We start from the raw sequence: 27,820 nt of genomic DNA, 5'->3' as shown, positions 1-27,820 counted from the left end.
GGACATACCGCTGTGCACATTTTGTAGCCCACTCCAAAATCAAAACGGCACTGTTCATCCATGGAATAATTGATCCCCGGCAGGTCAGGAAGTTTGGGCCAGTCGTGTTCAAAGGGATCATCAAGGAGGCAGTCGTAGGAGCTATTGCAGAAATAAAGGAGAAAAGAGTCATCTGCTGGATATGCATAAGCCAGCCACAGCTTATAACAGAGGGCCTTTTCGGTGGTGGCACCCGCCCTGTGGAATGCCCTCCCATCAGATGTCAAGGAAATAAACAACTATCTGACTTTTAGAAGATATCTGAAAGCAGCCCTGTTTAGGGAAGTTTTTAATGTTTGATGTTTTATTGAGTTTTTAATGTTCTGTTGGGAGCCACCCAGAGTGGCTGGGGTATAAATATATTACTATTTTTATTATTATTAAATTAATATTTACTCCTGCTGAGTTTAAGTAAGGAGGGCATTCCTTATCCACAGCCCATCTTTCGATCTGTTTACAGCATCAAGTAAGAGATAACAGAGATTCTTTCTGCCTATGAACACATGGTGACCAACACCAGAGGGCGCTGCAGGGCCGATAAACTTTTCAGCAAACATATTCAGTTTAAATGCACTGGGATTACAGAATTTAAGTTTATCAATGCTGGCAACAGCAGTTGCCCTGCATTGGTGATTCTTGCCCTGCAAAGAGTAAACATTCTCCCGTTTGCCTCATTGTGTTTGGGATCTCTCAGGCTGGTAGGCCCTTCAGATTGTTTGCTGTCTCCCAATTTCTATTTCCAGTCAGCCACTATGAAGGAAGAGAGGACCAGGGTTGTTCTACTTGGTCCTGCTGCTGACCTGCCTTTTGCAACCCATTGTTTCCTCCTGATTCAGTTCTTAAAGCTTCCAAGCCGGATCTGAGACTTTGCCTGGACACTAGCCAAACTTTGGCTTTCCTCGTGTGCGCTCCCTAGTCTTGCTCTAGGTATTTAGTGCCTGTTCATACAGCATATGTTGGTCCTTACTGTATGTATCTTTTGACTTCTTGGCCACTGCATCGGGACCAGTGGTATCGATGGAAGGCTGCTTGCACCAGGGGAGCCATGACACTCCCCATTGCTGTCTCATCCCCACACCGGTTCCCTTGTCCGTCATGCTCCATTCCCAACCTGAAATCAGAGACCAGCATGATGGAATTAATTGGGGCCAAGAGTGGAGGAGGATGAAACCATCTTACACATACAAAGCAACTTAGATCAGCTTCTCTTTTACTCTGATAAATTTTACCAGGCTGGTCTAGGTAGCTCAGGGATGGAGAGCCCTGTGGCTTTCCAGATTCTGTAGGACAAATATTCCCATCTTCCTTGACCATTGGTTATGCTGAGTCTGGCTGATGGGAGCCGGCGCTCAACAATATCTGTGGGACTACACATCTCAACCCTTCCCAAGCTCCTTGAATCCCAGGTTTACTAGAAGGGAACGCATGACAGCCATTGCAGTCTGAATTTCACAGACCCAGACCCATCATTGCAAATGAAAACCAGGGTCTGTGTTGTGCTGCTTTGCGTAGACAGACATTTGGAAGGCTCGTCTAGGATCCTTATCCCTGAACACTGGTGGGTGGTTCATTAGGGTTCAAGAAGCATTGTCCTACCAGCCTCAGTCTGTCCCAGCTGCTAACCCTCAGGGGTGAGGAACATTTTTGGCCCCACAGATCATTTATTTTTATCCCCCCCCCTTCTTCCCAAGAGGATTAACTTTGACAGGTGGATTTCTGGATGTCATTGTGACATCAGATGACTGATAGGTGGGCATCCTGGCCGGTGGAAGGTTCTGCTTCACCATCACATTCTCTGCAAGGAACATGATGGTGAGGCAGCGCCCAGAAGGAATAGAACCCTCCCATCAATGATGCCAGCTGATGGACAGTTTGGTGTGGTTGGAGGGAAATGGCCTTACTGGCCAACTTGGACACCCTGGTGGGCCAAGATTGGCCAGTAGACCAGAGATTCCCTAGCATAAGGACATAAGAAGGACCCTATTGGATTTCATCTAGTCCTGCATCTTTCTTCTCCTAGTGGCCAACCAGATTTCCATGGGAAGCCCACAACGAGGACCCGAGTGCTCCTTGCACTTGTGATTCCCAACAACTAGAAATCAGAGGCATCCCGCCTCCAACTTACAGGCATTCGGAAGCATACTACTGAGACTTACACATGGCCAGTTTCATGGGCGACCACAAAAGCTGAAGAAAATCCATCTTCATGGTTAAGAGTGCAGCTTCTGACAGGATGGCACATGCCTGTTACTGGAGCATAGCCTGTTGAAAATGTGAAAGACTTGGATTTTAAAAACAAATCAAAGCACGGTTTGTTAGCCCTCCGTGGCTATAGCTGTATCACGAAGACTTAACCTACTGACAGAACAAAATTGTCAACGGTGCAGAAGGAGACATTTCTTTACAGTTCTGTGCAAAAGAAAAAGAGAGATTTCCAGTTGTGTCATATGAAAATAGCTAGCTGCCTTATAATGTGAATATGAAGCTTAGAATTGTGGCAGTGACTCTCCATGGTTTCTAGCAGGGATCATGCCCAGCCCTACGCAGAGATTGAACCTAGGACCTTCAGCATGCAAAGCCTTCCCCAAACCCTTTATTTACCTTGCTATTGCACACTTTCTTCCCTTACTCCATCTCCTTCTGAGTAGGAAGGAACCTTAAAGAAAAAATGGCTACTAGAAACCAGGGTGTGTGATTGCCATTCACCATCAGAGTAACATGAAGCCAGGAGGGATTCAGGAAACCTTTACAACCCATTCCTAGCTTCTAAATACGTTCTTTTAATAACTGTTAGAAGTTCTCTAGTTTTATTTCATAAACCTAGTGGAGTAATAATAATAATAATTGGGAGAGAAATTGCTGAACACATTCCCCAGCAGGGATAGATTGAGTTACTAAACTTTGACCAACTCTGAATGAAGAGAAAAGAAATGACTTGTGAATTCTGGCTGGATTCCACTTGCCCGAATCAAGTACAGTAAGTAGAATCTTTCAAACAGCCAACACAGCAAAATACTTGTTCATAAAAAGAAGAAAAAGTCTTGGTTGCGCTACCTTGCATTCCGGCTGGTCCAAAATCTTGCCTGGTTAGGAATATGGCATGATCGTGGTGCTCTGAGTGGCTGGAGTCTGCTTTCTGTTGCTGATATGCCCAGCGGCAAACGTTCTCCAGGCTCCGGGATGGATTTCCTCGTTCAATAAGGCTGATGGACTGAGCAAGAATGTGATATATGTTAGATGGGTCTGATCACAAGTACAGAGATTGCTGCTGGCGAGGCCAGGCGCCAGCACTCAGCACGGCAGAGCAAATGATGTAGCTCTGGAGAGCCCCTGCAGTGGTGATATTCTGGACCCCTTGTCATTTCATTCTATTCTAGAAAAAAATAAGATGGCAGCAACTGCAGATGGTAGCTCAGTTTGCAAGAGTGTGGTGCTGATAATGCCAAGGTTGCAGGTTTGATCCCCGTATGGGACAGCTGCATATTCAGGTTGGACTAGATGATCCATACAACTCGATGTTTCTATGAATATATGAATCTATTCTATGATTCAATGCTTCACCTGGCACATGGCCTCATGGTGAGGTGCTGCAGGTGGTTGCCCCACCCCACTACTCCATAGTACAGGTGTGGGGAACTTCAGGGACTCAATCTGGGCCTCTATGCCTCTCTGTTTGGCCCTTGGATCTCTCCCCAGGACACACCCCTTATCACACTCCCCACTGACCCCAAGTGTTTTTGCCTTGATGGAGCATGTCCTTGAACTCTGATAACGCTTTTTGCTCCCCTGGATGGAGGTTGGAGAGCAGTGTATGAAGAAACTAGGCTACTGTTGCCTCACAAGCTGAGGAGACCTGGAGAAATCATCATCATCATCATCATCATCATCATCATCATCATATTTATACCCCGCCCATCAGGCTGGGTTTCCCCAGATACTCTGTGCAGCTTTCAGCACATCTAAAACCAGAAGACAACAAACATTAAAAACTACCTGAAACAGGGCTGCCTTCAGATGCTTTCTAAAAGCTATGTAGTTCTTTATCTCCTTGATATCTGATGGGAGGGTGTTTTACAGGGAGGGCACCAATACTGAGAAGGCCCTCTGCCTGGTTCCCTGTAACTTCACATCTCGCAGTGAGGAAACCGCCAGAAGGCCCTTGGAGGTGGACCTCAGTGTCCGGGCTGAACAATGAGGGTGGAGGCAGTCCTTCAGGTATACTGAAGGTATACACAGATGCCCTTTTCAGTGGCAGCCCTGTCAGGTCAGAACATCTGCCCTCAGTTGCATAAATGAAAGACGGAACTCTGTGTATAGTTAAAATAAAATAAAATAAAATACTACTGATAGTGTTTTGGATCTTCTGCTATATACACTCTATTTTTTCTGGCTCAAGGAAGTCAGATCTGCTTGTTGTAGCTGCATATTAGAAACTTTGCAGAAGACATTATCTCCGATGTTTATAATCTTCATCTTGGTAATGAATTGGAGGCTATCCTTTTCTCTGTGAGAGAAGCCACGTGCAGAACAAATGCTCAATGAGTGAGACAGTCTCAGAACCAGGACAATTGTGGGTGCACAGCTGGGCTTTGCTTACATTCCCAACTGCTGGGGGAGAAGAGGCAACCCTCTTGGAAAATAAATCTGAGGCCAATGACATGCACAGAGCTGCCAGCATTTCTGCCAGGGGTGCTTGAAGCAGCAGTGTTGTGCACTCAGATGAAAAGGCAATAAATATTTATTAGTGCTCCGGGTTACTGATGAAGTGGTCCTTCCACCCACCCAAGAAGAATATTTATTAGCACTTAAGGATATTAATGAAGCAGTCCTTTCACCCACCCAAGAAGCATTATACTGTCCAACTAAGTGATAGAATAATGATATATACAAATGACTGCTGTGTGTAGCCGTTTATATCTATAGAACCAAGCCTGCTTTTTCTTTGTCTTTTTGGAGAAAGAGGAGGAGAACCCTGGCAGCCAAACTACATATTATGCAGAAGCGGTGGCAAAATTATGAACTTCAGTGTTGAGGAGTGTATGTTTGAGAGAGAGACCAGTCCCTCTAATATCAAACCAAAGTGGTGAGTGCCAACAGAATTGTAGCCAAAATAAAGCTGAGAAACTGGAATGAAGTGTCAGTATCCTAGAAGGATTCCTAAGGTTCGCAAAAGTACAATCTAGATGATCTAGATATCAATATTGATATAGATGAGATGATCTACAGAGCCAAGCCATACCTCTAACTCATGAGTAAGCAAACTAAGGCCCGGGGGCCACATCCGGCCCAATCACCTTCTAAATCTGGCCCACAGATGGTCCAGGAATCAGCATGTTTTTACCTGAGTAGAATGTGTGCTTTTATTTAAAATGCATCTCTGGGTTATTTGTGGGGCCTGACTGGTGTTTTCACATGAGTAGAATGTGTGGTTTTATTTAAAATGCACCTCTGGGTTATTTGTGGGGCATAGGAATTTGTTCATCCCCCCCACCAAATACAGTCCGGCCCCCCACAAGGTCTGAGGGACAGTGGACTGCCCCCTGCTGAAAAAGTTTGCTGACCCCTGAGTCTAACCTGTCTCCCCAGGCCACAGTCTTCACTTATCCTGCTCCACACCCTCTTTGAATGTATTTGCCTACATGGAATGTGCTTTTGACTTCTGCTAATGCCTCTCAGCTCCCCAGATGGAGGGGAATACCTGTAGAAAGTAGCCTTCATTACATAGGTAGAATTCACCTTTGCTGCCCCACCCACTTTTGCCCCTGGCCCCACCCATCACTGACTCAGGGCCCCTGGAAGAGAATGCATCCTTAAGGCTGAAAAGGTTTCCCCACCCATGTCTTAAAGGATGATAATTTGAAGGTATTGCTGGGTTTTCAGAAGCTGACTGCCACTAGATGGCAAAAGAGACTTGGTCTGCTCAGTTTACTCTCCTGCCAAAATCCTCCTAAAGAGAAGTGACAGGATGCAGGCCAGGGCTGTGATTTTGTGGGGTGCAAGATGGGGCGGGGATCTGAATCAAAAACCGAGTGGAGAATTCAGATTCTGGAGACTCTCAGCTTTCAACTTTAAAATCAAGTTTCCAGTCCTCGTGGTTGAATTTTTTTATTTGTAAAAGTGTTTGCAGAATGCCAACTGAAGTCTCAGGAGCCAAAAGAGGTGGTTTGGTGGAATTTCTAGTGACCTGGTACATGCAAGGAGGTTTCAATGTTAAGCTACTTTAGCAGTCCAAATGACTACTGAAGTTAAAAAATTGCAAAGCAATTGTCGGGTAAATCATGCAGAGTAAAAGGAATTGCAAGGAAGTGCTTTATTTGCATCATTCCAGTATTTGCAAATTTCAGCTGCTTCTGTGAACAAGATTTGGACTTCATTGAGTGCAGAACTTTTCCTTAAAAACATAAAAAAGAAGCCCCACGGAATAGCCCCCAGAGTCCACTTGTTCAACCAAAACAGAAAAATGCAAGGCAAAGGATAATAATGAAAAGACCTCCTGTTAGATTCTAGAGTGTTGCTCCATTTGCTTTCTTCTTCCAGGCTCAGAATTAAAGCAAACATGATAAGGACACAGACCTTGCTTATCACCTGAGGATTAAGGCAGGATTTGAACCAGCCCTCAGAGGTGGCTGTTGCTGCAGCAGCAACTCTCTCCCCTCATTACTCTTCTTGATACACACACAACAAAGAATCCACACACATGTGATGTCTTCCTTCAGGAACACACATAGTAACATCTCACCTTCCAAAAGCAATTTGGATGAGAATGGAGACAGACGGGACCATTCACTTGGTTTGCTTACCTTGGTGTAGCCCAACATCATCATGCGAACCAGAACAACGTTTATGTGGACCCCCAGGGATTCATCCTGGTAAATTTCATTCACCTAAAAGAGAGAGGCAGCGAAGGTGAAATCTGAAGAGTCACAAATCCAAAGTTTGATTCAGTCGACAATTAAAAGGACAACCCGATTTCGACTTTCCAAAACAGTGCGTGATGGAACAGTGGGATTTTGCAACTGTGTCAAAGGGAGGATAAATGCATCAAGCTGCTGCATGTTGCTTCTTAAAAATCTGCACTCCAAATGAGTATTCCTTCTCCTTAGTTTATATCAGTGGTTCCCAAAGTGCTTCATTCTGGGGGGATGACCTAGGCGGGCACTAAGATGCAAAGGGGGCGGCAAGAGATGCTGAAGTGAAAGTAACTTTTCAGGCATTGGAAAGCTGACATCACTGGATCAAGTTCATCTATTTTGTTAAATTAATTAAACTAAATAGTTTTAATTGGATTTTGAATCAATGTGCAATTACCATATTGGCCCGAATATAAGGCACACTTTTTTTCCCAAATTCCAACCGTGAAAAGTTAAAGCTTGGCTTAAATTTGCGACCTTACAAAAATTGACTTTTACGATATCGCTGTTGGGTTTTCTTCTACATTGGCCGTTTACAGGTGTGAGCCTTTGCAGAATTTTAAGGCAGCAGCTTATATTCAGGTATTGTCTTTTTTTATCCCCCCCCCTTGAATTTTAAAGGTGTGGCTTATTTGCGAGTGCGGCTTATATTCAGGCCAATACGGTAATTGCTACTGCAATTAATATTTTATTATCTTATTATCTTCCTTAGTGGGTCATGCAGAATGCTATTCTGAATAAATGCCTTTTGTAGTGTATGGGGGATGAGCTTATAGAACCAAGGGGGCGGAAGGTCAAAAAAATTCAGGAATCATTGGTTTATATGAACTTTTCATGATCCCTTGTCCTTCCCACTAGCATCACATGTTCTGAGTTTTCCTTGTGCCTTTGCATAGTGCGTGGGATTACACCAAAATATTTCAGGTATCTGGAAGAACCAAGACCCCTGCTGTCTCCTGTGTCCCATTAATAGGGTTTTGGGGAGGGAAATTCAATTTAGTTCACATTCAGTCCACTAATTCACACTTTCTGTAAAAACATGGGGCTAGATTCAGCTTTACAAGCAACTTTACTTTCCCTAGATTTCTTGGAGGCTATCCATTTCTCTCAGGCTCACAGATTGCCAAAGCCTTTTAAATGCTTCAGCTGAGCGTGGTTTTGAAAGGCTCATGAAAAATTGACACAGGTCATCCTCTCAAAGATGCAGACACATTGATCTCCCTCCTTCGCTTACAAAGCACTTTTCGTGGGTTGTGAGGTCAGGGGAAGGGGAATAGAGGCATAAATGAGGCTGGCTGTTGGCAAGAAAGAAAGATCTATGCCCTAAGGGACCTATGGCACCAAAGCATTTATACAGGGCTGGCTCTATCATTAGGCAAAGTGAGGCAATTGCCTCTTGCACCACATGCTTGTGGCTGAAACCCTCCTGGTGTTGCTCCAAAGCACCCTGGCCTTTTTCCTCTGCATGCTAATGCCCTGCCCTTGTCTCCCAAAACTAGCCTGCTGCCTCAGGTGCAGTGCAGAATGCCAGTCCAAACTGCTTCTGTACATGAAATGAGGAGGAAGTCGCATTTTTTTGCCTCAGGCAGCAAAATGGATTGTGCAGGATCTGCAATTTTGGATCACAGATTTATTTTTTGCTAGGTTTTTTCTTTCTTTTTCTTTTGTGCATGTTATAGTTAATATGATGTTTATTTAAGGTGCAGTCAGATATGGGGAATATTGTGCTAGTTTTCCTGCTTATAATGCTAGCGGGTCTGTTCTGTTTTCTGATGTATTATGGCAGTGTGCCATTTTGAGGGATGTATTGGCTATGTCATGCTAAATTTCATTCACGCTAGTGGGCATGATGCAAAATGACAAATGATGTCTTTGGACAAGAGAAACCAGTAGGAGAACACTTCAGCCTCCCAGAACATTCAATACAAGATTTCGAAGCAGCTGTCTTATTACAAAAGAATTTCAGAAATAGACTTGAAAGAGAAGTTGCTGAATTACAACTTATTATCAAACTGAAAACTATATTGGATTTCTTGTCTCAAACACATGCTAAAGCTATTTTTGGTCATCTGCATACTATCCCTTGCTTTTTCCTGTAGGACTAATTGCAGTCGTTAACAGTCATCAACAGGTTTACCATACCCATTGAGCCAATCACCCATCTCCCACTACCCTTCTGAGAAATACCCCACCCCACCCTCTCATTATATATAAGGGTCTGGTGACTTTTGTTTCAGTGTATCTGAAGAAGATGCACATGAAAGCTTATACCAGAACAAACTTAGTCGTTCTATAAGGTGCTACTGGACAATTTTTTATTATTTTTATTTCTTCTTTGGACAACATCACTATTCCACAACCTTCTGCAGGTTCAGGATACACCCATGAAAATGTCAGGAAAGAACTGTATGATAGTATACTACCCCAAATGTTGACACTTTACTTCTGTTGTTTTCCTGGATTAAGGAGTTTTCTTTTCTTGAAGCAATTAACATGGACATGAGTGCTAAACCTCCACTATATTCCGCTAGATTTCCAGAAGTGGTTTTAAGGTCACGTGAAAGCTCAAATATAGTGCCTAAATTAACAGTCAGGCAAATACTGGGGGAAAGGAATAAACCATCCTGTGAATGCACCCTTAGTAAAGGTAAAGGACCCCTGGACGGTTAAGTCCAGTCAAAGGCGACTAGGAAGTTGTGGCAGTCAGCTTGCTTTCAGGCTGAGGGAGCCAGCGTTTGTCCACAGACAGCTTTCCGAGTCATGTGGCCAGCATGACCAAGCCGCTGCTGGCGCAATGGAACATCGTGATGGAAACCAGAGTGCACAGAAATGCCATTTACCTTCCCGCTACAGCGGTACCTATTTATCTACTTGCACTGGCATGCTTTCGAACTGCTAGGTTGGCAGGAGCTGGGACAGAGCAATGGGAGCTCACCCCATCGCGGGGATTCGAACCACCAACCTTCTGATCGGCAAGCCCAAGAGGCTCAGTGGTTTAGACCACAGCGCCACCCGCACCTTGGTACCTTGACTTCATCCCCCTCCCCACCTCTATGCTTCAGAATACATCTGCAAAATGCCCTACCAGTTGAGGAGAGAGGGAGTTAGTCCTGAGTACTGGATGAAAAAACATGCTTCCCAGAACAACTACAGAGGGAGAGAACTCACTATATTCATCAGGGTGAGGAGGTAGTTCTGAACGTGTTCTTTGCCATGGAATCGGACCACGGAATCATCCACTCCCAGAAGCACCTCGATGTTGTAGTGATTGTCACCGGCATTCCGGCGCTGCCTCAGCGTCTCGTTCAGCCGCTGCTCTACGCTTGCATACATAGAGTCGAGACTGGGACGCCCCCCAAGGCCAGATTCTAAGGGGAAATAAAAGCACAGTTTCCATTGTTAGAATTCATTTCCTACTTTGCCTAGAATTTCCCAGGGGATTTCAAGTGCCCCTTGACATCCTTTAGTTACAGAAGCCGTACCATAAATTACAGATAGACCCCGACCATCTTTCCTGCAAGCTCAGCTAGGAAATAATGTTGGAAACTCATATTACGTTGCTGAGTGCCTTCCAGTGGAAGGACCATAGCTCAGTGGTAGAGAATCTGTTTTTGAATCCCAAGAATCTGCAGGTAGGTCTGTGAATGCCCCAAGCATGAAACGGTAGAGAGCTGCTGCCAGTCAGTATAGGTGGATCATTTCAAGAAACATAATATTGTCCTGTGCTGTTTTGGCCTCTACAACAGTGTTCCAACCTGAGCTCTTGTGGCCACTGTTTTCTCTGCTTGCATGGATGCAGTGGCGTAGCGTGGGGGGTGCAGGGGGGCCGGCCGCACCGGGCGCAACATCTGGGGGGGACGCGCTAATCTAGTGGAAGAGACTCGAGTGCTAAAATCCACGGGTTAGGAGGCGCAAATTACTTGCCTTGCCCCGGGTGCTGACAACCCACGCTACGCCACTGCCTGGATGTCACTGTGGTTGCAGGACGGGCACCTCTATAGGGTCTCTATTAAGCTCTGAATGTGTTCTGCAGCTTCCAGGGCACTGGGAACCATGGGAAATGTTCTTTCCTATGATTCCCAGCATCACAGAACGATTCCAAGCAGCATCCATGGATGCTTCAATCACCTAAGGCCTAACAAGCTATCATTGTAGACTTCACCTCCATTTTTTTTGGGGGGGGGAGTAATGGGGGAGTACAGGGGTGCCAACTTGAATAAAATATTAGGCGGCCCAGGTAAGTCCCGCCCCACATAACTGATCACATGATTCAGCACACACCATTTGAATGGCAATTCCTGTCAACTTGGCGAGGCACCCTCAAATATTGTATTGCGGGAGCGAAGGGACCTTGGCTCCTACGGGGGAGTAACCCACCCTAGTCACTAAAAAAATAATAATGCCAAGATTGTCCATTCCCAGAATTAGTCACTTGTGAATTGGATGGCCATTTTATTTTTCAGGGAATCAATATTCACGGCTGATTCTACATTCCCTTTTAAAATAATAAACCCACTACATGTGCTGTAGTGGTTAGAGTATTCGGCTAGGACCTTGGAGACCAGGGTTCAAATCCCCACTCAGCCAAATGAAGTTCACCGGGTGAAATTGAGGCAGCCAAGGACTCTCAGCCAAACCTACCTCACAGAGTTGTTGTGAGGATTAAAAGGGGGAAGAAGCACGAATGCCACCTTGAGCATGTTTGAGGAAAAGGTGGGTTGTGTGTGCAGAAAATTAATAATAACTAGTAGAGGGAATTTAACCAAAGTTCTGAAACTTGCACAACTCCTTCCAGTGAGCAGCTGCAGTGTCCTGCTCAATAGTGGAGAATATTCTCTCTCTCTCTCTCTCTCTCTCTCTCTCTCTCTCTCTCTCTCTCTCTCTCTCTCCTAAAATTCATCTCAGTAGCTCAACAACACATAAGTAACCCTCCTTCCTTCCCCACATCAAACAGTGAGACTTCCCTCGCACTGTGAGCCCTTGCGGGTGAGAAACCCAGCCTAGCAAACAAGCTCTACAATTTGACCTCCGCTTCTTTGCAGGGCTGAAGAATGCAAAGGCTGTGATAGCACACAAGTGGGAAATTCATACCCCTGGCTCCCATTTCTAAAAATTGCTCCTCCTGGCAAGGGTGGGTGGTTTTCTTTCGGGTTTTCTTTTTTTCTTTTTTGGAGCGCCACGTCCAATGGAAATATACAGTCATGTCATCATATCATTATGCCCGTTGCATGAATGGAATAGTCTGAATCGGCAGGTCAGCAGAGGGGGGGAAAGGGCCGTCTGCTCCACACAGGGCCCATGGGCTTGGCTGTCATTTCCCTCTTTAAATAAGTGGTTTTGTGGTCAGGAGTAAGTGGAGAATCTTCCTTTCTGTGTGTGAAAGGGGCAAGGAGAAACACTTTCTTTCCCCAAATATCCAGCTTGTTCCTGGACTGTGGATTTGCAGGTTAAAAAGCATCCTCGTTGCCTGATTTTTTCCTGCATGAAATAGTCAGGATCTTAATTTACACCCCCCGCAAATGGACAGGTACAGCCTGTCTGCTTACAGGAGGGGGGGAGAGGTTTAACCTGTGGCAAAAGAACCAAGCAGTTCCATAGCAAGGCTCATCAGACTTTATGCACAGTTAAACAATGGAGGCAGAGATGGCCAACAACCTGTTGTTGTTTAGTCATGTCCGACTCTTCGTGATCCCATGGACCAGAGCACGTCAGGCACTCCTGTCTTCCACTGCCTCCTGCAGTTTGGTCAAACTCATGCTAGTAGCTTCAAGAACACTGTCTAACCATCTTGTCCTCTGTTGTCCCCTTCTCCTTGTGCCCTCCATCTTTCCCAACATCAGGGTCTTCTCTTCTCATGAGGTGGCCAAAGTCTTGGAGCCTCAGTTTCAGGATCTGTCCCTCCAGTGAGCACTCAGGGCTGATTTCCTTCAGAATGGATCGGTTTGCTCTTCTTACAGTCCATGGGACTCTCAAGAGTCTCCTCCAGCACCAGAATTCAAAAGCATCAATTCTTTGGCGATCTGCCTTCCTTATGGTCCAGCTCTCACTTCCATACATCACTACTGGGAAAACCATAGCTCTAGATGCTTTTAAAAGACGGTTGTTTTTCATGAGCCATCCTCAAGTAGCAAGTTCTGCCTGCCAGCCACCCACAGAACAATTGGCAAATCAGATGCAATATTCTCTGGGATAAAGAGAATGCAAATACCCGGCAGAAGGTAGGATCCTCTCTTCCCAATCAGCTTGCTAACCTGCAACCTTCTGCCCGCCAAGCAGATGCTCTGCCACGGAGCAACTGCCAAAAGCTATTTTTTAAAGTTTCCGTTACCTGTAGCAAATCTGTTTGAAGCAGACATGCTAATCTCATGTAATCTCATTCTGAAATTAGCCGGGTCATTCTCATCTATGTGTCTCTTGGAGCCTGGCTTCCTTGGCTTTACACTGGTGTGGCACGTAACACCACTGCCAGCCACCTTTTTTTCTACGAAGAAACTGTGCTGATTTAAAGATGATCATTAAGAGGTCACTCACTCACCTTCAAAAATCCAGTTCCTTTACTGGGGTGGCATCACACCCACCCACCCACCAGCTTTTAACCTTTTTGATGTTCAGTTATAGTAAGCGAATAAAGGAACCTTGTTTAAAACAAGGCTAGGGCAGCCTATGACCCTCCAGATTTTGTTTATTCATTCATTTGCTGCTTTAAACTGCATGTTCAAAAGACAATGGATTTCAGACGGATATACACAGGAATTTAAAATCTGCAAAAAAACAGGAGAGGCTGGAGGAGGAGGTTTATTGGTTTGGGTGGGTGTGTTTGTATTTTGTCTTTTTATTTTGTGTTTTTTATGTTGTGAGCCACCCTGAAATCTATGGATGAAGCATACAAACTTAATAAATCATCATAATTAAATAACTGTACAATGAAATGGGAGGGGGGGACTATTCAGTCCACTGAAAGCACCACAGTTTTAAATGTCGGGGCAAATAAACAAGGGCTTAACCTATTGTTGGGCTCCATCTCCCATCAGCCCCCCACCAGCATGGCCAATGGTCAGGGATGATGGGAGTTGTAGTCTGAAAGACAAAGCAGAAAACAATACGTCCAGAGACCCACAGATTCCCCATTCCTGATTTAAAGGGAAAACTGAATTCAATACAAACATGTCCACACTTGGCACACGTTCCCTTAAAACTGAATTATGGCCATGTATCAAAGTACTGAATTAAAGCCTGTAATGTATATAAGAAAAATAAGTGCAGAGGGTATATGTTTTGGACTTCTGAGGCTAAGCACTGTCATGTATTCGATATTTACAAGACTTCCTTGTAGACCTAAAACCTGCAAGTTGCTGTAACATCAGTAGCCGACAGTGTGATGGGATCAATACACTCATCTGATCACCCAACAGCCGAGTCGAAGCTGCTTACCTAGGAGGTGATAGAGAGGCTGGTGGAGTGCAAATGCACCATAAGCACCAGATTGCCTCTGCCATTGCATCTGCACCGCACTGACCTCTCCGATGCGTCACCTCCCAGTATGCAGCAGAGACTCGGCTCTCAGGAAGTCAGGCAAGAGCCACCACTCTTTCACTAAGAATCCATGGAGGTCACATTGATGATTTGATACCTCTCTTTGTTGAAGAAGCAGAGGCTTGACAACCATATGTCAGGAGTGCTCTGATGGTGTTTCCTGCTTGGCAGGGGGTTGGACTCGATGGCCCTTGTGGTCTCTTCCAACTCTATGATTCTATGATTCTTAACTGTGCAATGTGATGGCTCTCTAGCACTCTACCAACCAAATGGCATCTACATTTAAGGTCCCATCTCATAGAGGAACGCTAATTTTCCTGCTAATTTTCCTTCTGGAAACTGGTAGAAAAATAGCTTTGACGTAATGGATCTTGATTAACATCCTTTTGTGCATGGGAACACAAAAGGGCAAAGACAAATCTCTTGCTCATCTCTAAGCAGAGTAAAAAGTGCATGGGAACTCATGGCTAAAGGTTTTAGATGGGGGTGGGTTACCTATAGACCTCCACTATCCCTCACCAATGGTTAGCTGGCTGGGTCTGATATGAACTGGGAGTCTCCCAGCATCTGGAGGGCCACAGGTTAAGCACCCCTGTTAGATCATGCTCCCAGGTTCAGTAAAAGCTATTTTTAGTTATAAACTATTTTTTTTAAAAAAAATCTGACCAATGCATGCTTGCTCAGGATATGTATTAATTGCAAAATGTAAAGCTTGACTGAAATCCACCTTCCTTCTCAGGGATTGAAACCAATCGTTTAAATAAACCTACCCTGCCTTTTCCTCGGTTGAACAAGGATTGTCCTGTTAGCTAATAGGCCTAGAAAATGAAGGATTTCAACAAACAGTGCACTCTTCAGTTCATTCCCTGCTATACACACACCTACATACACCCTGTAGTTATTAACCTAACCCGCTTTGAATCCTTGGATTTAAGCCAATGCAGTTCCACTTAGGTCAGTGGGGCAAGACCATCTTAGGCAGAAGCATTTCAGCTTAACTAGTTTGTGAATCAAACTGATGACCTAATGAGGTTAGTGGAGGACTAACAAGCTCAGTGGGGTCTGCAGGTTATCAGCACTTGCAGACTGTAGGCCAAGGGCCATAGCTTAGTGCTACAGCACCTGCCTTGCAGACAGAAGGTCCCAGGTTCGATCCCTGGTGTCTTCAGGTAGGGCTATAATCATAGAATTGTAGAGCTGGAAGGGACCCTGAGGGTCATCTAGTTCAATGCAGGAATCTCAGCTAAAGCATCCATGGCAGATCACCACCCACCCTCTGCTTAGAAACCTCCAATGAAGGAGAGTAAACCACTTTCCAATGGAGTCCATTCAACTGTCAAGCAATTCTTACTGTCAGAAAGTTCTATCTGATTTTCAGTCGGAATCTCCCTTCTTGTAACTTGAAGCCACTGGTTCAGGTCCTACCCTCCAGAGCAAGAGAAAACAAGCTTGCTCCATCTTCCATGTGACAGCCCTTGAGATATTTGAAGATGGTTATTATATCTCCTCTCAGTCTCTTCCCAAGACTAAACATACCCAGCTCCTTCAACCGTTCCTCATAAGGCTTGGTTTCCAGACCCTTGGTCATCTTGGTCACCCTCCTCTGCACACATTCCAGCTTGTCAATATCCTACTTAAATTGTGGTGCTCAGAACTGGACACAGTATTCCAGATGTGCTCTGACTTGCTAGCTGACCCTGCCTCCTTCTTGTTCTCCAGTTACAACTTGCTGTGTGGTCCTGACTTCTCAATGACTCGCAACTCCTGGGTCTCAGCTCCTGCCTCACCTCAGACATTTGCCTGTTGTCCATCCTTGTCAGTGGTTTTCCTGAAAGGGGCAGGTGATTTGGAGGAATAAAGAGTCAACTGTTGAGCATAAAGAACACCATGGATAGGGGAAAAATTCAATTCATTTCACATTTAAAGGAGAATCTACATAATTTTCTTTTTCTGAAATAATGCACAAACTGAAAGGTAGGAGTCCTTCAAAATGCACATATTGCTGAATTTTTGCAATAAAGTTATCCAGCCAAATCACGTATACAAAAATGCACATTTTTTGTAAAGTGTGCATTTGTGAATATAAGTTGCAAAAATACTTTCTGGTAGGGAAAAGTGCTTTGCAAAAGGGTGTACACTGCGAGAATTTGCTTACAGAAATGTGTAGATGAGAATAAATTATTCAGGTCACCAGTGTCCCTTTGGATATAGATAATTATTTTGAGACACAGATTGAAAATAACCTTTGGCCTGTGTGTGCCTTGAATGGACATCATAGCTTGCCACAGAGAGCTGTTTTATGTTAAAACTGTATTTTGCAGGCCTCAGAATAAGAAATAAATGAGCTCTCTCATAAAAAAGGAGGTGCATACATTTGTATGCCAAGAGCGAATGGAGCCAAACAGTACTGTAAATCTGTTTACTAAAAAGAACTTTCTTCCACAAGTAACTTAAAGGAGGGGGAGATCAAACACTGCTTTCCATATAACACAAACATGGAAGCAGCTGAAAGGACGAAATGTTAAAACCCATACAAACGCACACATTGCAGTCTAAACAGCATGGCGGAGAAAATGTAAGCCCACCATAGTTTTTAAGAAATGAAGTTAAAGGGGATTCTATCAAAAAAATAATGGGGGGGGGAACACATACAAAAGTGAGTTTCTGGTTTCCATATATTTGTCACACTCTCACGTGACCAAGAAATAGCGTAAGGGCAGAGCTATATAGATTTCAGGGCTGAAAGCAGGGAGCTTCTCAGGGGCTTCCCTTCAGTTCCATAGGACAAAGTATGAGATATAAGGAAAGCTATGTTGTCTGTCTGAGGCACGACAAGATCCCAACAGCACCACTTCCATTTACCAGACTGCTAACTGAATCTTAAATCCACACAGGCAATTGGGTACTACCCTCCAACATGCCACAGGGCAGCATGGTAGGCCATGAAAGCAGGAGGGACATTTTAGTGATTCTTTGTCAACCAGTGGGAAGCACCATTTCATCCAAAAATGCCCCTTGAAAGAGTATAGCGTCATTCTGGTGTATTTCTGGCCCAAACAAATATGGCACCCACCAGCCAAATGGAGGCTGGAGGATCACTGTGGAATCTTGTTCTAGCTGAAATTAATTCCACGCTCAGAATGCAAAAGGCAGGTTTAGCCCCCTCTTTGACTTTAGACCTTCTCACACCACTTTACCCATTAGAATAATAGTAGAATCAATGAATTGTAGAGTTAGTCCAACACCCTGCAATATAAGAATCTCGGCTAAAGCATCCATTGCAGATGGCCATCCAACCTCTGTCTAAAATCCTCCAAGGAACTAGAGTCCACCACCTCCTGAGGGAGGCCGTTCTACTGTCAAACAGCTCTTACTGTCAGAAAGTGCTTCCTGGTGTTTAGTCAAAATCTCCCTTCTTGTAACTTGAAGCCCTTGGTTTGAGTCCCCCTCCCCCCAGAGCAGGAGAAAACAGGCTTGTTCCCTCTTCCACGTGACACCTTTTGAGATATCTGAAGTTGGCTATCGTATCTTCTCCCAGTCTCTTCTTTTCCAGTCTAAACATATCCAGCTCCTTCAACCACTCCTCATCAGGCTTGGCCTTGATTATCTCGGTTGCCCTCCTCTGCACACATTTGACAAATGTTGAACTGGTCCTGGCTCTCTGTACTCACGTTTTATGGTGGGTGTATTGTGCAACACCTCCTGGACACAAGAATAGTGCTTCGGTGGGAGATTTATCCCACCATGCTTCACTAACAATAGCACATTATTGGTGCACAGAGGGGCTGTTAGGCTGGGCATGGTGCGTGCTCAAATTTGCTGGGGCATTTTTTGAGTGGGCAGGAGCCAACTTGAGCTTCCAGCTGGAAATGTTGGATTTGGATCCAATGAAATAATTGCTTTCATTGCAGCGATTTCCACAAGTGCAATGGAACTTCTCCCTCCATGCAACCCTCTGGAGATATATAGTTGGAAGCAACCCTCTACTAAAACGCTTGTGAATGCATCCCAGTGTTATTGCTGCAGCACATTGAATAAAAACCATTCTCTCAATGACCTTCAAGCAATCCCCCTCCATCTCCAGCACACGCCTGCTCACTGTAAACCTACTGGAAAGGGTGTGGAATGTGGGTAATGGCAGCAGCAAATGCTAAGACCCAAGCTGTTTTTAGAAAGAAGTGAGGGACGCAGAATATTTGCCAGTTCCATGCTAAAGAATGCTTATGAGATCATTCCTCAAACTGCTTTTTCTTCCACACACCTGACATATTGGTTCGGCCTTTACGTTTGCTGGAAGCTCCGTTCGCATTTTTGTATTTTATGGCTCTTAAAGGAGAACAGCTGGTACCATCGATAGCTTGCTGCAGAAGTGCATGAAAGATTCATAATGCAATGTGTTCCATCAAGTGAAACATACACACTTATGCCTACGCCATATGACTCTGATGTCCCTGCCTAATTATTCTGAAGAGCCACGAGATACTGTTTAAATGTGGCATCCAACTAAATTATACTTGGAGCAGAGCCACAGAAATTAATGGAGCTAAGCTAGTCGTGTCCATTATTTTTAATGCATCTACTTTAAGTAGAACTAACACTGGGCATAGCTCCATCAAACGAGGAATACTAAAAAGGGGCTTCATCCCTGTGACAAACACTGCCAACATGGATGCTGCAGTTTTTACCTGCCACAATAAGGACCAGATGCTTCCCATTTCTTCTAAGCAAAGGAAATGATTTTCAAGACACGGGGCCTACTCGGGATGCTACTTAAAAAGGATGGGAGCTGATCTCAAGGGCAGTTACAGCCTCCTGGATTCCCAGACTCCAGGGCTTCCAAGCCCTTTCAGTCATCTTGTTGCAGCAATCCTCCTAAATTGAAATAAATGTGGTATTGTCTTTCCATCCTGGCAGCTGGAGACTTCCGATTGCTGCTCTTGGTTCTCAGGAGCTTGGCAAGTGGTAGGTTTTCTTGCAATTGACCAGACACTGTTTCTGTCTCATGGCAGAAATTTCTGGATCTGAACAACAGCATGAATTGTGGATGAATATGCCCTGTGACTTTGGTTAAATGATCTCGTTCATTCCCCCTCTGCCCTTCAAGTGAGATCTGCAAGGAACCGGGGGTCCTGTAAGTGAAAAGATGGGTGATGGCAAACAAGCTTCAAGAAAAGAAACTTGACTGGCATTATTAATCTTATCCACCATTTCTGAAATGCTCTCCCTGTAAAGTCTGAATGAAACTAGAATACTCTCCAACATTTCTCTAATGAAAATAGGGGTGTTCTATTGCATCCTCACCATCTTCCTCCTCCTCCTCCTCCTCATAATTTTAATATTTATACACTGCCCATCAGATTGGTTTGCCCCAGCCACTCTGGGTGGCTTCCAACATATATAAAAACCTAATAAAACATTAAACATTTTTAAACTTCCCTATACAGGGCTGCCTTCACATGGCTCCATACCCTCCAAGATTTCTCCAGTTAAAAAAGGGACATCCTAAGGAAAAGTAGGACATTCCAGGATCAAATCAGAAACTGGGATGGCTTTTGTAAATGCGGGACTGTCCCTGGAGGGTCTGAACTTGTGATTGGTAGTCTCTCTCTCTCTCTCTCTCTCTCTCTCTCTCTCTCTCTCTCTCTCTCACACACACACACACACACACACACACACACACAGAGAGAGAGAGAGAGAGAGAGAGAGAGAGAGAGAGAGAGAGAGATCATATTCAAGCAAGTCAATCAATATAGATAGAGCAGATGCTTGGCATATTGCAGATGAGCCACTAATGCACTATGAATGAATTGGCTTACTCAACAGTTCTTTATCTGATGAACGTTTTTCTCTCCCTAGAATAAAACTTGGATTGCATTAACCTTTTCTCCAACCTTAACACCGTTTTAATGTCATTGCTTTAACGGCATGGTCCAGTAAATTGTAAAGCTTTTATCAGCTTAGCTGAAGCAAAATGGGATTTGCTATTCTTCAGAGTAAGTAAGCTGGAGTGCCTCGCCTTTTGCAAAAAAAAAAAGGAGGGGGGATTGTGTCAACTGCCTTTAACTGCTGAACTTTTTCCGTAGAAGAAATTTAGTGGTACCCCAACCATTCCCAATGCAGAGGCCATTTAGCCTTTCCCAACCAAATCCTGGGTTTCATACTTATGTGAAACGTTCTCCAACATTGTAGCTACCAGGCTCTTTCCACTTCCTTGCTAGCAGGGATACTGTCCTTCAGAGGGACTCAAAGTGCCTCCACAAAGCAGCAGCCCAAGAAGAAACTTGCCCACATTTCTGTGGGGAGGATAGGCAGGGAGTGTGCCTGCTTGGCCATTGCTGGGCACTCAAGAGGACCCCGGGCAATCATTGTCCAAAGAAGCTGCTCCCTTGACCCCAACTAACAGAAAGAACAGGGGACAGAGAGAGAGAATATGCCAGTGTGATCAACTGTGTTTGACCAAACATGAGGGAGGATGTCTTGGAGGGTGTGATGCACAGGCAAGAGGCAGGAGAAGCATTTTAGAGAATGAAAAGTTGGGAAGGAGCAGCTGGAGTTAAGATAGCACAAGGTATGGATCTCTCTCTGCAGCAGCACCTAGGCTAAGGAACTCCCCGCCTAAAGCAGCCTGCTGGGTGGGGTGGAACTGCCAGTAGATGGGGCTCTATTTCTTACCGGGAAGTGGGCAAGCACACCAGCAAGAGCACCAGATTAGCTCCACCAGGGTGTTTGCACCTTGCTGACCTCCCCACTGCCTAGATTTCCCAGTGAGTGAGTGACCCACCTGCTGGGAAGCTAGTTTGGTAACTCTTCCCTACCCAACAAGCCGCATCTGGTCCCAGCCCATCAGTATTACAGTGGTACCTTGGGTTACAGACACTTCAGGTTACAAACTCCCCTAATCCAGAAATAGTACCTCGGGTTAAGAACTTTGCTTCAGGATGAGAACAGAAATCGTGCTCCGGTGGCATGGCGGCAGCAGGAGGCCCCATTTGCTAAAATGGTCTTCAGGTTAAGAACAGTTTCAGGTTAAGAATGGACCTCCAGAATGAATTAAGTTCTTAACCTGAGGTACCACTGTATGCCGGTGCCTCCACATGAAACAGAAGCAAAAGTAGACAGCAAGGTGACATAAAACTCTGCCTCGGTACCTTTTTATTGAAGTTAAAGGGCATGACAGGGGGCAAGGCAGAGACTTTCAAGGGCCAGATTGAGGGGCCTGGAGGGCCGCACTCAGCCCTGTGGCTTGAGGTTATGCAACCCTGCTTTAAAGGTTTCAGAACCTCCCCACTTCAATTTCTGTAGAAAAACTGTGATGATGCCTTTGCCAATGCTCTCGACCACTATTGAGCAATAGACAAAGGAAGTATCCCACAAATCTTTCCAGAGTGCGATGATAACTTTCATAAGTCAAGAAGAGGATGTAACTTTAAATTTCACATTGCCTAATTTCCCCCCAACCCATATAACAGTACGCACAATGTTTCTTTGGGGTGAAAAGGGTGTTTTGAAGAAAAACCCCATTCTGTTCTTCCCATGGAGAAAGGATCATAACCTTCTGTTTAATGCATCTTGGGGTTCTGGTACTTCTTTAAAAGGAGCCCTTTGGCAATTCCTATAGCAGAAGAAATGTTTCTAAAATATTCAAAAGTCCATTAGCATGCACACAAAAATCATGCCCTTAACATGACATCTCCAAACTGATTTCTGAAATTACGACAAGGAAAGTACATTAAGGAGTTCTCGGTCTCTCTCTCCTTCTGTGGTTTGTTCAAGGAAGACTGTCAAGACAATTTATTAAAACAAGTTTTTAAAAATATGGGTTTTCATAAATAATTTTGAAATGAAAGGCAGGTGAGTTTGAGCGAAATCAACTTTGTACACTTAGCTCCAATATTAGCCAAACTTTGGAGAGGAATACACATATGAAAGCGAGAGCTGGACCATAAAGAAGGCTGATCGCCGAAGAATTGATGCTTTCTGAATTATGGTGCTGGAGGAGACTCTTGAGAGTCCCATGGACTGCAAGAAGATCAAACCTATCCATTCTGAAGGAAATCAGCCCTGAGTGCTCACTGGAGGGACAGATCCTGAAGCTGAGGCTCCAATACTTTGGCCACCTCATGAGAAGAGAAGACCCTGGAAAAGACCCTGATGTTGGGAAAGATGGAGTGCACAAGGAGAAGGACAGAGGACGAGATGGTTGGACAGTGTTCTCGAAGCTACCAACAAGAAAAATTACAATCAACCAAAAAGAATCAAAGACTACTACAATTTACAAAGGATAAATTAACTTCTCACAACATAACTTCCATTGTGACTTACAGTCACCCCGTCAAGGGTCCTGGTTTCCTTTTGTGTGACTCACTTTTCATTATCTCTTCAAACTTTCCCCAAATTTTATTTTAGTAAAGTTTTCTATGTTCTTATAGGGGTCAGTCTAAGCCTGCTAGAGGATTCACATTTTTACAATGCTCTTCAAGATATTTTCTGCAAATGTCCCACTCTCTAACAAAAGTTTGTTCTGTATTGTCTCTAATTCTTCCTCTCATTCTTGCTAATTCTGTATATTCCAATAGTTTTGCCAGCCAATCCAATTTAGTTGGGGTGGTTTCTCCTTTCCATTTTTTTTTCTGTTAGAATTCTTGCTGCAACTGTTGCATACATAAAGACCTTCCTCATATTTTTAGGAATATCTGTACCAGTACCAGTAGAAAGGCTTTGGGCTTTTTTTTTTTTACAAAGGATAATTTAAACATCTTTTTGAGTTCATTATATATAATATATATAACATATAGAGATGTAGAGAGGCGAAGGGTACAATGATTCATATGTGGTGGAATTGCAGGAAAATAAAGAAATTTTGGGATATATTATATAATGAACTGTATCCTCCTCATTTACAGATGGAAGACCAATGATTTAAGACAATGTGTCAGTTGTTTTTAAGAATGATTTCCCTGTGTGTGTTTCCTAGCTGGCATACAACCTAGGGCTAAGTAACCATCCTGTCAGTGCATGAATTTATGCTGGCAAAAAGGGACTTCTCCCCATCCTCTGCCCAAGCGCCCCCTAAATATTTCCTGGGAGTTACCCCACTCCGCTGGGGCAGATTTGAGGAGGGCATGGGGAGAAAAAGGGGAGAGTACTGTTGCTCAAGCATAAATCTTTGTACTGACAGGACGGTTACTTAGTACTACATTGAATGCAAGATTGTGTCAGTTAGATAAAAAATGCAGAAGGGGGAGAAAGGAGTAATCACTAGAACAGATGAGCCTGCAAATGAACAAAATGTGCTCTTTAGCACAAATTAATTCTCTGTCAGGCTGCATTTTTGTAAAAAGCAGATTGCCACAAAGATGATGCCTCCTGTTCATTTTATTGCTTATTGTATTTATTACATTTTCTGGGCAGAGGAGTGTGCTCTGAAGTCAAACTGGAATGCCAGAGTAAATCTGGAGTTAGAAATTAATAATGTTAAAAAAGCAACCTTGTTTTCTTTCTTTAAACACACTCTCCATAGCAACTGGGAGAAATGCCTTTTCATCTCATCCCCTCAATTAAGGAATTGGTTTTTAATTAACAGAGCAGCTTTCTGGAATCATAAAGCCATATTGTGGGAGTGCGAGAATGTTCAGAGGTGCGTAGCAGTGTTCATCGTGGCTGAACACAGGGCGGTCATTACTCAGATTGCATCTTGTCAGCACTGATGGAAAACTCACACTCACAAAAACCCGTGAACCTGTGGATGAATAATGCAGTGCACTGCATCGGTCTAATCATTATTTGATTATTGTGTGTGTGTGTGTGTTTCTTTTCCATTTTCCTTTGCACATGCAAAGTATGAAATCAAACCGCATTGGCCAAAGGCACAGCACTTTGCAAGCACCAATAATCGGTTGGTTGGCAGTGCCTGTGAACCCTGATTTCAACCCAGCTGCATCTTTACTTGTCCACACCTAACATAAGGTGTAAGGAAGGTAGGTATGGCTGGAATGAAATCATGGCTGTGTGTGTCCATGTATTGTTTCGGGAACTGAAAATTAGGTGGAGTGCAGACTCTCCAAGTGCCCCTACTTTCCAAGGACAGTCCGGGATTGACAGAAACCATCCTAGTTTCTGATTTGATCTTGGGATGCCCCGCTTTTCCTAAGGACATCCCTATTTTCATCGGAGAAATGTTGGAGGCTACGGAGTTATGCGACCCCCAAGAGAGCTGAAGGCAGTCCTGTATAGGGAAGTTTTAAAAAAATGTTTATTATACTTTTATCTATGTCTAAAGCTGCCCAGAGTGGCTGGCGTAACACAGTCAGATGGGTGGGGTATATTAATAATAATAATTAATAATAATAATAATAATAATATAGGATGTCCCCATTTTCATTGGAGAAATATTAGAGGATATGGAAGTGGGAGAGGCAGGAACATGTGTTGGCTTGCGCACACTGCAATAATGTTTTCTGAATATCAGTTGCTGGAAACCAAAGGAGGAGAGAGAACTCCCCTGCTCATGCGTTTCTCACAGACATCGAAGTGGCTATTATGAGAACAAGATGCCAGACTAGATGGGTCATTGGCCTGCTCCAGCAGTCTCTTCTTATGTTCTTAAAGTGTTCCCTACAAAGCCACTTCTGCCCTGCAGAAGAGGTCGGGTTGCGGGCTTCATGGCCCCACCACACGTGCAGAGGCTGGAGTCCAGCACCCGTGCAATTGGGGGAATCCCCGGCCACGTCACCCCCAGGCCAGCCAATCGGCTGGCTCTGGGGGTGTGGCCTGCCCTATTTAATGCAGGCGCAGCCAGGGATTTTCCTCTTTTGCCGCCTACCAGCCGTTCCTGTTCCCCACGCTCCCGCCCTATAAGGTTTTTGTTCCTTGACGTAGCGATGGACCTTGGTTTGTCGCCGTTGAGGGTTCTGGTAGGAATTTTTCCACTTGGCAAATTGGCACCAGCCACTAGGTTTTCACCTACTTCGTAGCAAATTGTCACAACTTTCTGGATATTGGAGGTTAGGCATTGGTATTGTTCTGTAGGTGGAAGAGCGGAGTGCCATCACCTGCCCTGCATATTGAAGGGTGGTCCGATAAAGGATTCCGGGGGGCGTGGCCCTGTCCGAAGCCTAGGGAGGTGAGGGCCTAAGGCACGCCCCCTATTGGCGACCCCGGGGGAGTTCCTAGTTGATGTGCATCAGCAGGACTCCCCCTACTGGTGGTTAACCCTTCCGGGACTTCAAGCGGACGGGCTGAAGCCGGATATAGTCGATTAGGACCAATGCCTAAGCCAATACCGCTCATCACCTCTAACCAATAAAGTTGTGGCCTTATTTAGCCCATTAACCTTAATAATTGTGTCATGTGTCTTTATTTCCACTGGGGGGGATTTTTTTTATTTCGTATGATTGTTATCTGTTTGCTTTTCTTGATTGCTTTCCTTTTTGCATCTGCATTTTCTGCTTCAACATGCTCTGGATGACTTTTGCAATGAGGAGTGAGTAACGTCTAAGTCATCTCTCTTGATATATACACACACAAACATACGCGCACACACTCACACACACGCACAAGGATTCCAGATGCCTTTTGTGGTAACAGTTTTCCAGAATGCTGGACGCACTTCGCATTTGAAACAAACAACCAAACATAAACAATGCATTTTAATTTGTCCACAGTGCTTGACAAGAAGCAAAAAGAGCTTTCTCCGTTTTCAGCTCCCTCCCGTGACTTCTCTTTGTCTAATGGAACCCATTCCAGCATTTTCAATCAGTTTATTAGGAGTTTCCCTGGGAATTTCAACTATTGTTTCTTGGAGCAATTGCTGGCCTCCTTCAATTGGATTCTTCCCCTCTTCTGTTCCCTATTAAAAAGCCATTTTTAACTAAGAGTAAATAACACATCTCCCACTTTGTTATTACACCATGTCAGCATCCTGGAATTAGTAGAGTTCTGGAGAAAGAGAGAAAGTGGGGCAAAGCGTGTGTGTGTCTCGCTCGTGGTAGCTTGCTAAGGGAATTTTTTATTCCTTTGTTTGTTGCTTTTAAATCCCACCTTTTCCTCTCAAGAAGCTCAATGTGGTATCCATGGTTTCCCCCCTCCTTATTTTATCCCAACAACAACCCTGTGAGGTAGGCTAGGCTGGGAGGCAGCAACTGGCCCAAGGGGTTTTTATGAGGTTATTTTTTAGTGAATCATAGACTCATAGTATTGGAGAGTTGGAAGAGACCCCAAGGATCATTGAGTCCAAGCCCCCTGCAATGCAGGAATCTCAGCTAAAGCATGCATGACCGATGACCAGCCAACCCCCAAGGAAGATGAGCCCACAACCTTCTGAAGGACTTTGTTCCACTGTCAAATAGCTCTTACTGTCAGAAAATCCTTTCTGATGGATGTTCAATTGGCATCTCCTTTCTTGTAACTTGAAGCCATTGGTTCAAATCCTCCCTTCCAGAGCAGGAGATAACAAGACTGCTCCATCTCCCATGTGGCAGCCCTTGAGATATTTGAAGATGGCTATCATATCGCCTCTCAGTCTCCTCTTGTCCAAGCTAAACATACATGACTCCCACAACTGTTCCTCGTAAGGCTTGTTTTCCAGACCCTTGATCATCTTGGTTGCCCTCCCTGCACATGTTCCAGCTTGTCAACATCCTTCTTAAATTTTGGTACCCAAAACTGGACACAGTCCTCCAGGTGTGGCTTGACCAAGGCAGAATAGAGCGGTATTATTACTTCCCTTGATTTGGACACTATTGATGCAGCCTAGAATAGCAGTCACATTTTTTTGCTGCTGCATCACACTGTTGGCTCATGTGAAGCTTCTGGTCTACTACATCCTTTTCACGCGGAGTTCTGGCAAGCCAGGTTAAAATAAAAATTGCAGCTAGGTAGCAGAGGACCCAGCATCACAGCAAAGAAAATATAATGCAAATGGAGGTGCAGAGAACTACCCAAATTACATAGCATTTGGGGACTGAAAATGGCAGCAGCAAATGCCAATTGTGTTTGCTGGACTGAATTCTGTTCTGGACGTGGGATGAATAAGCCTGCACCTGCAAGTTCTGCTCCTGTTTCTATCTTCTATTTTTGTTGAAATTCTCCAGCACTCTTAGTTGAAATATACTAAGGGGTGAAGGACAGCAAAATGTCTACAGCTGATTTCTAAGGCCTTTGCACTGCATTATGTTCCACATACCCTACCAAAGGGGGATTCTCACCACCCCGGCGATTGCTTTTTATTCATTCCTAAGAACAGGAAGCTGAAATGCCACAAGTGCGGGAAATTGATTTCTTGCTGACCTTAGTCAACGAAACTGTTTCACCGAGGGCTCGTCATGCCCATAATCCCT

General features: G+C 44.4%; 1 protein-coding gene across 1 annotated transcript in view; it reads right to left on the bottom strand.

The window, feature by feature from the left end:
• The window catches only part of ADAMTS3 (ADAM metallopeptidase with thrombospondin type 1 motif 3), a 139,271-nt gene that overhangs the window by 52,273 nt on the left and 59,178 nt on the right, over window positions 1-27,820 (bottom strand). Inside the window, exons 6-11 of the mRNA XM_081924812.1 lie at window positions 10,119-10,318; window positions 6,840-6,923; window positions 3,094-3,250; window positions 2,196-2,301; window positions 1,007-1,150; window positions 9-141 (exon numbers count right to left, since the gene is read on the bottom strand). Of these exons, the coding sequence (XP_081780938.1) occupies window positions 9-141; window positions 1,007-1,150; window positions 2,196-2,301; window positions 3,094-3,250; window positions 6,840-6,923; window positions 10,119-10,318 (824 nt within the window). The remainder of the gene's footprint in view (window positions 1-8; window positions 142-1,006; window positions 1,151-2,195; window positions 2,302-3,093; window positions 3,251-6,839; window positions 6,924-10,118; window positions 10,319-27,820) is intronic.

This window comes from Podarcis melisellensis (assembly GCF_964234715.1).
Source record: "Podarcis melisellensis genome assembly, chromosome: 9".
NCBI lineage: Eukaryota > Metazoa > Chordata > Lepidosauria > Squamata > Lacertidae > Podarcis > Podarcis melisellensis.
The sequence above is the reverse complement of the archived record's forward strand: the minus strand, read 5'-3'. Positions and strand labels throughout refer to the sequence as shown.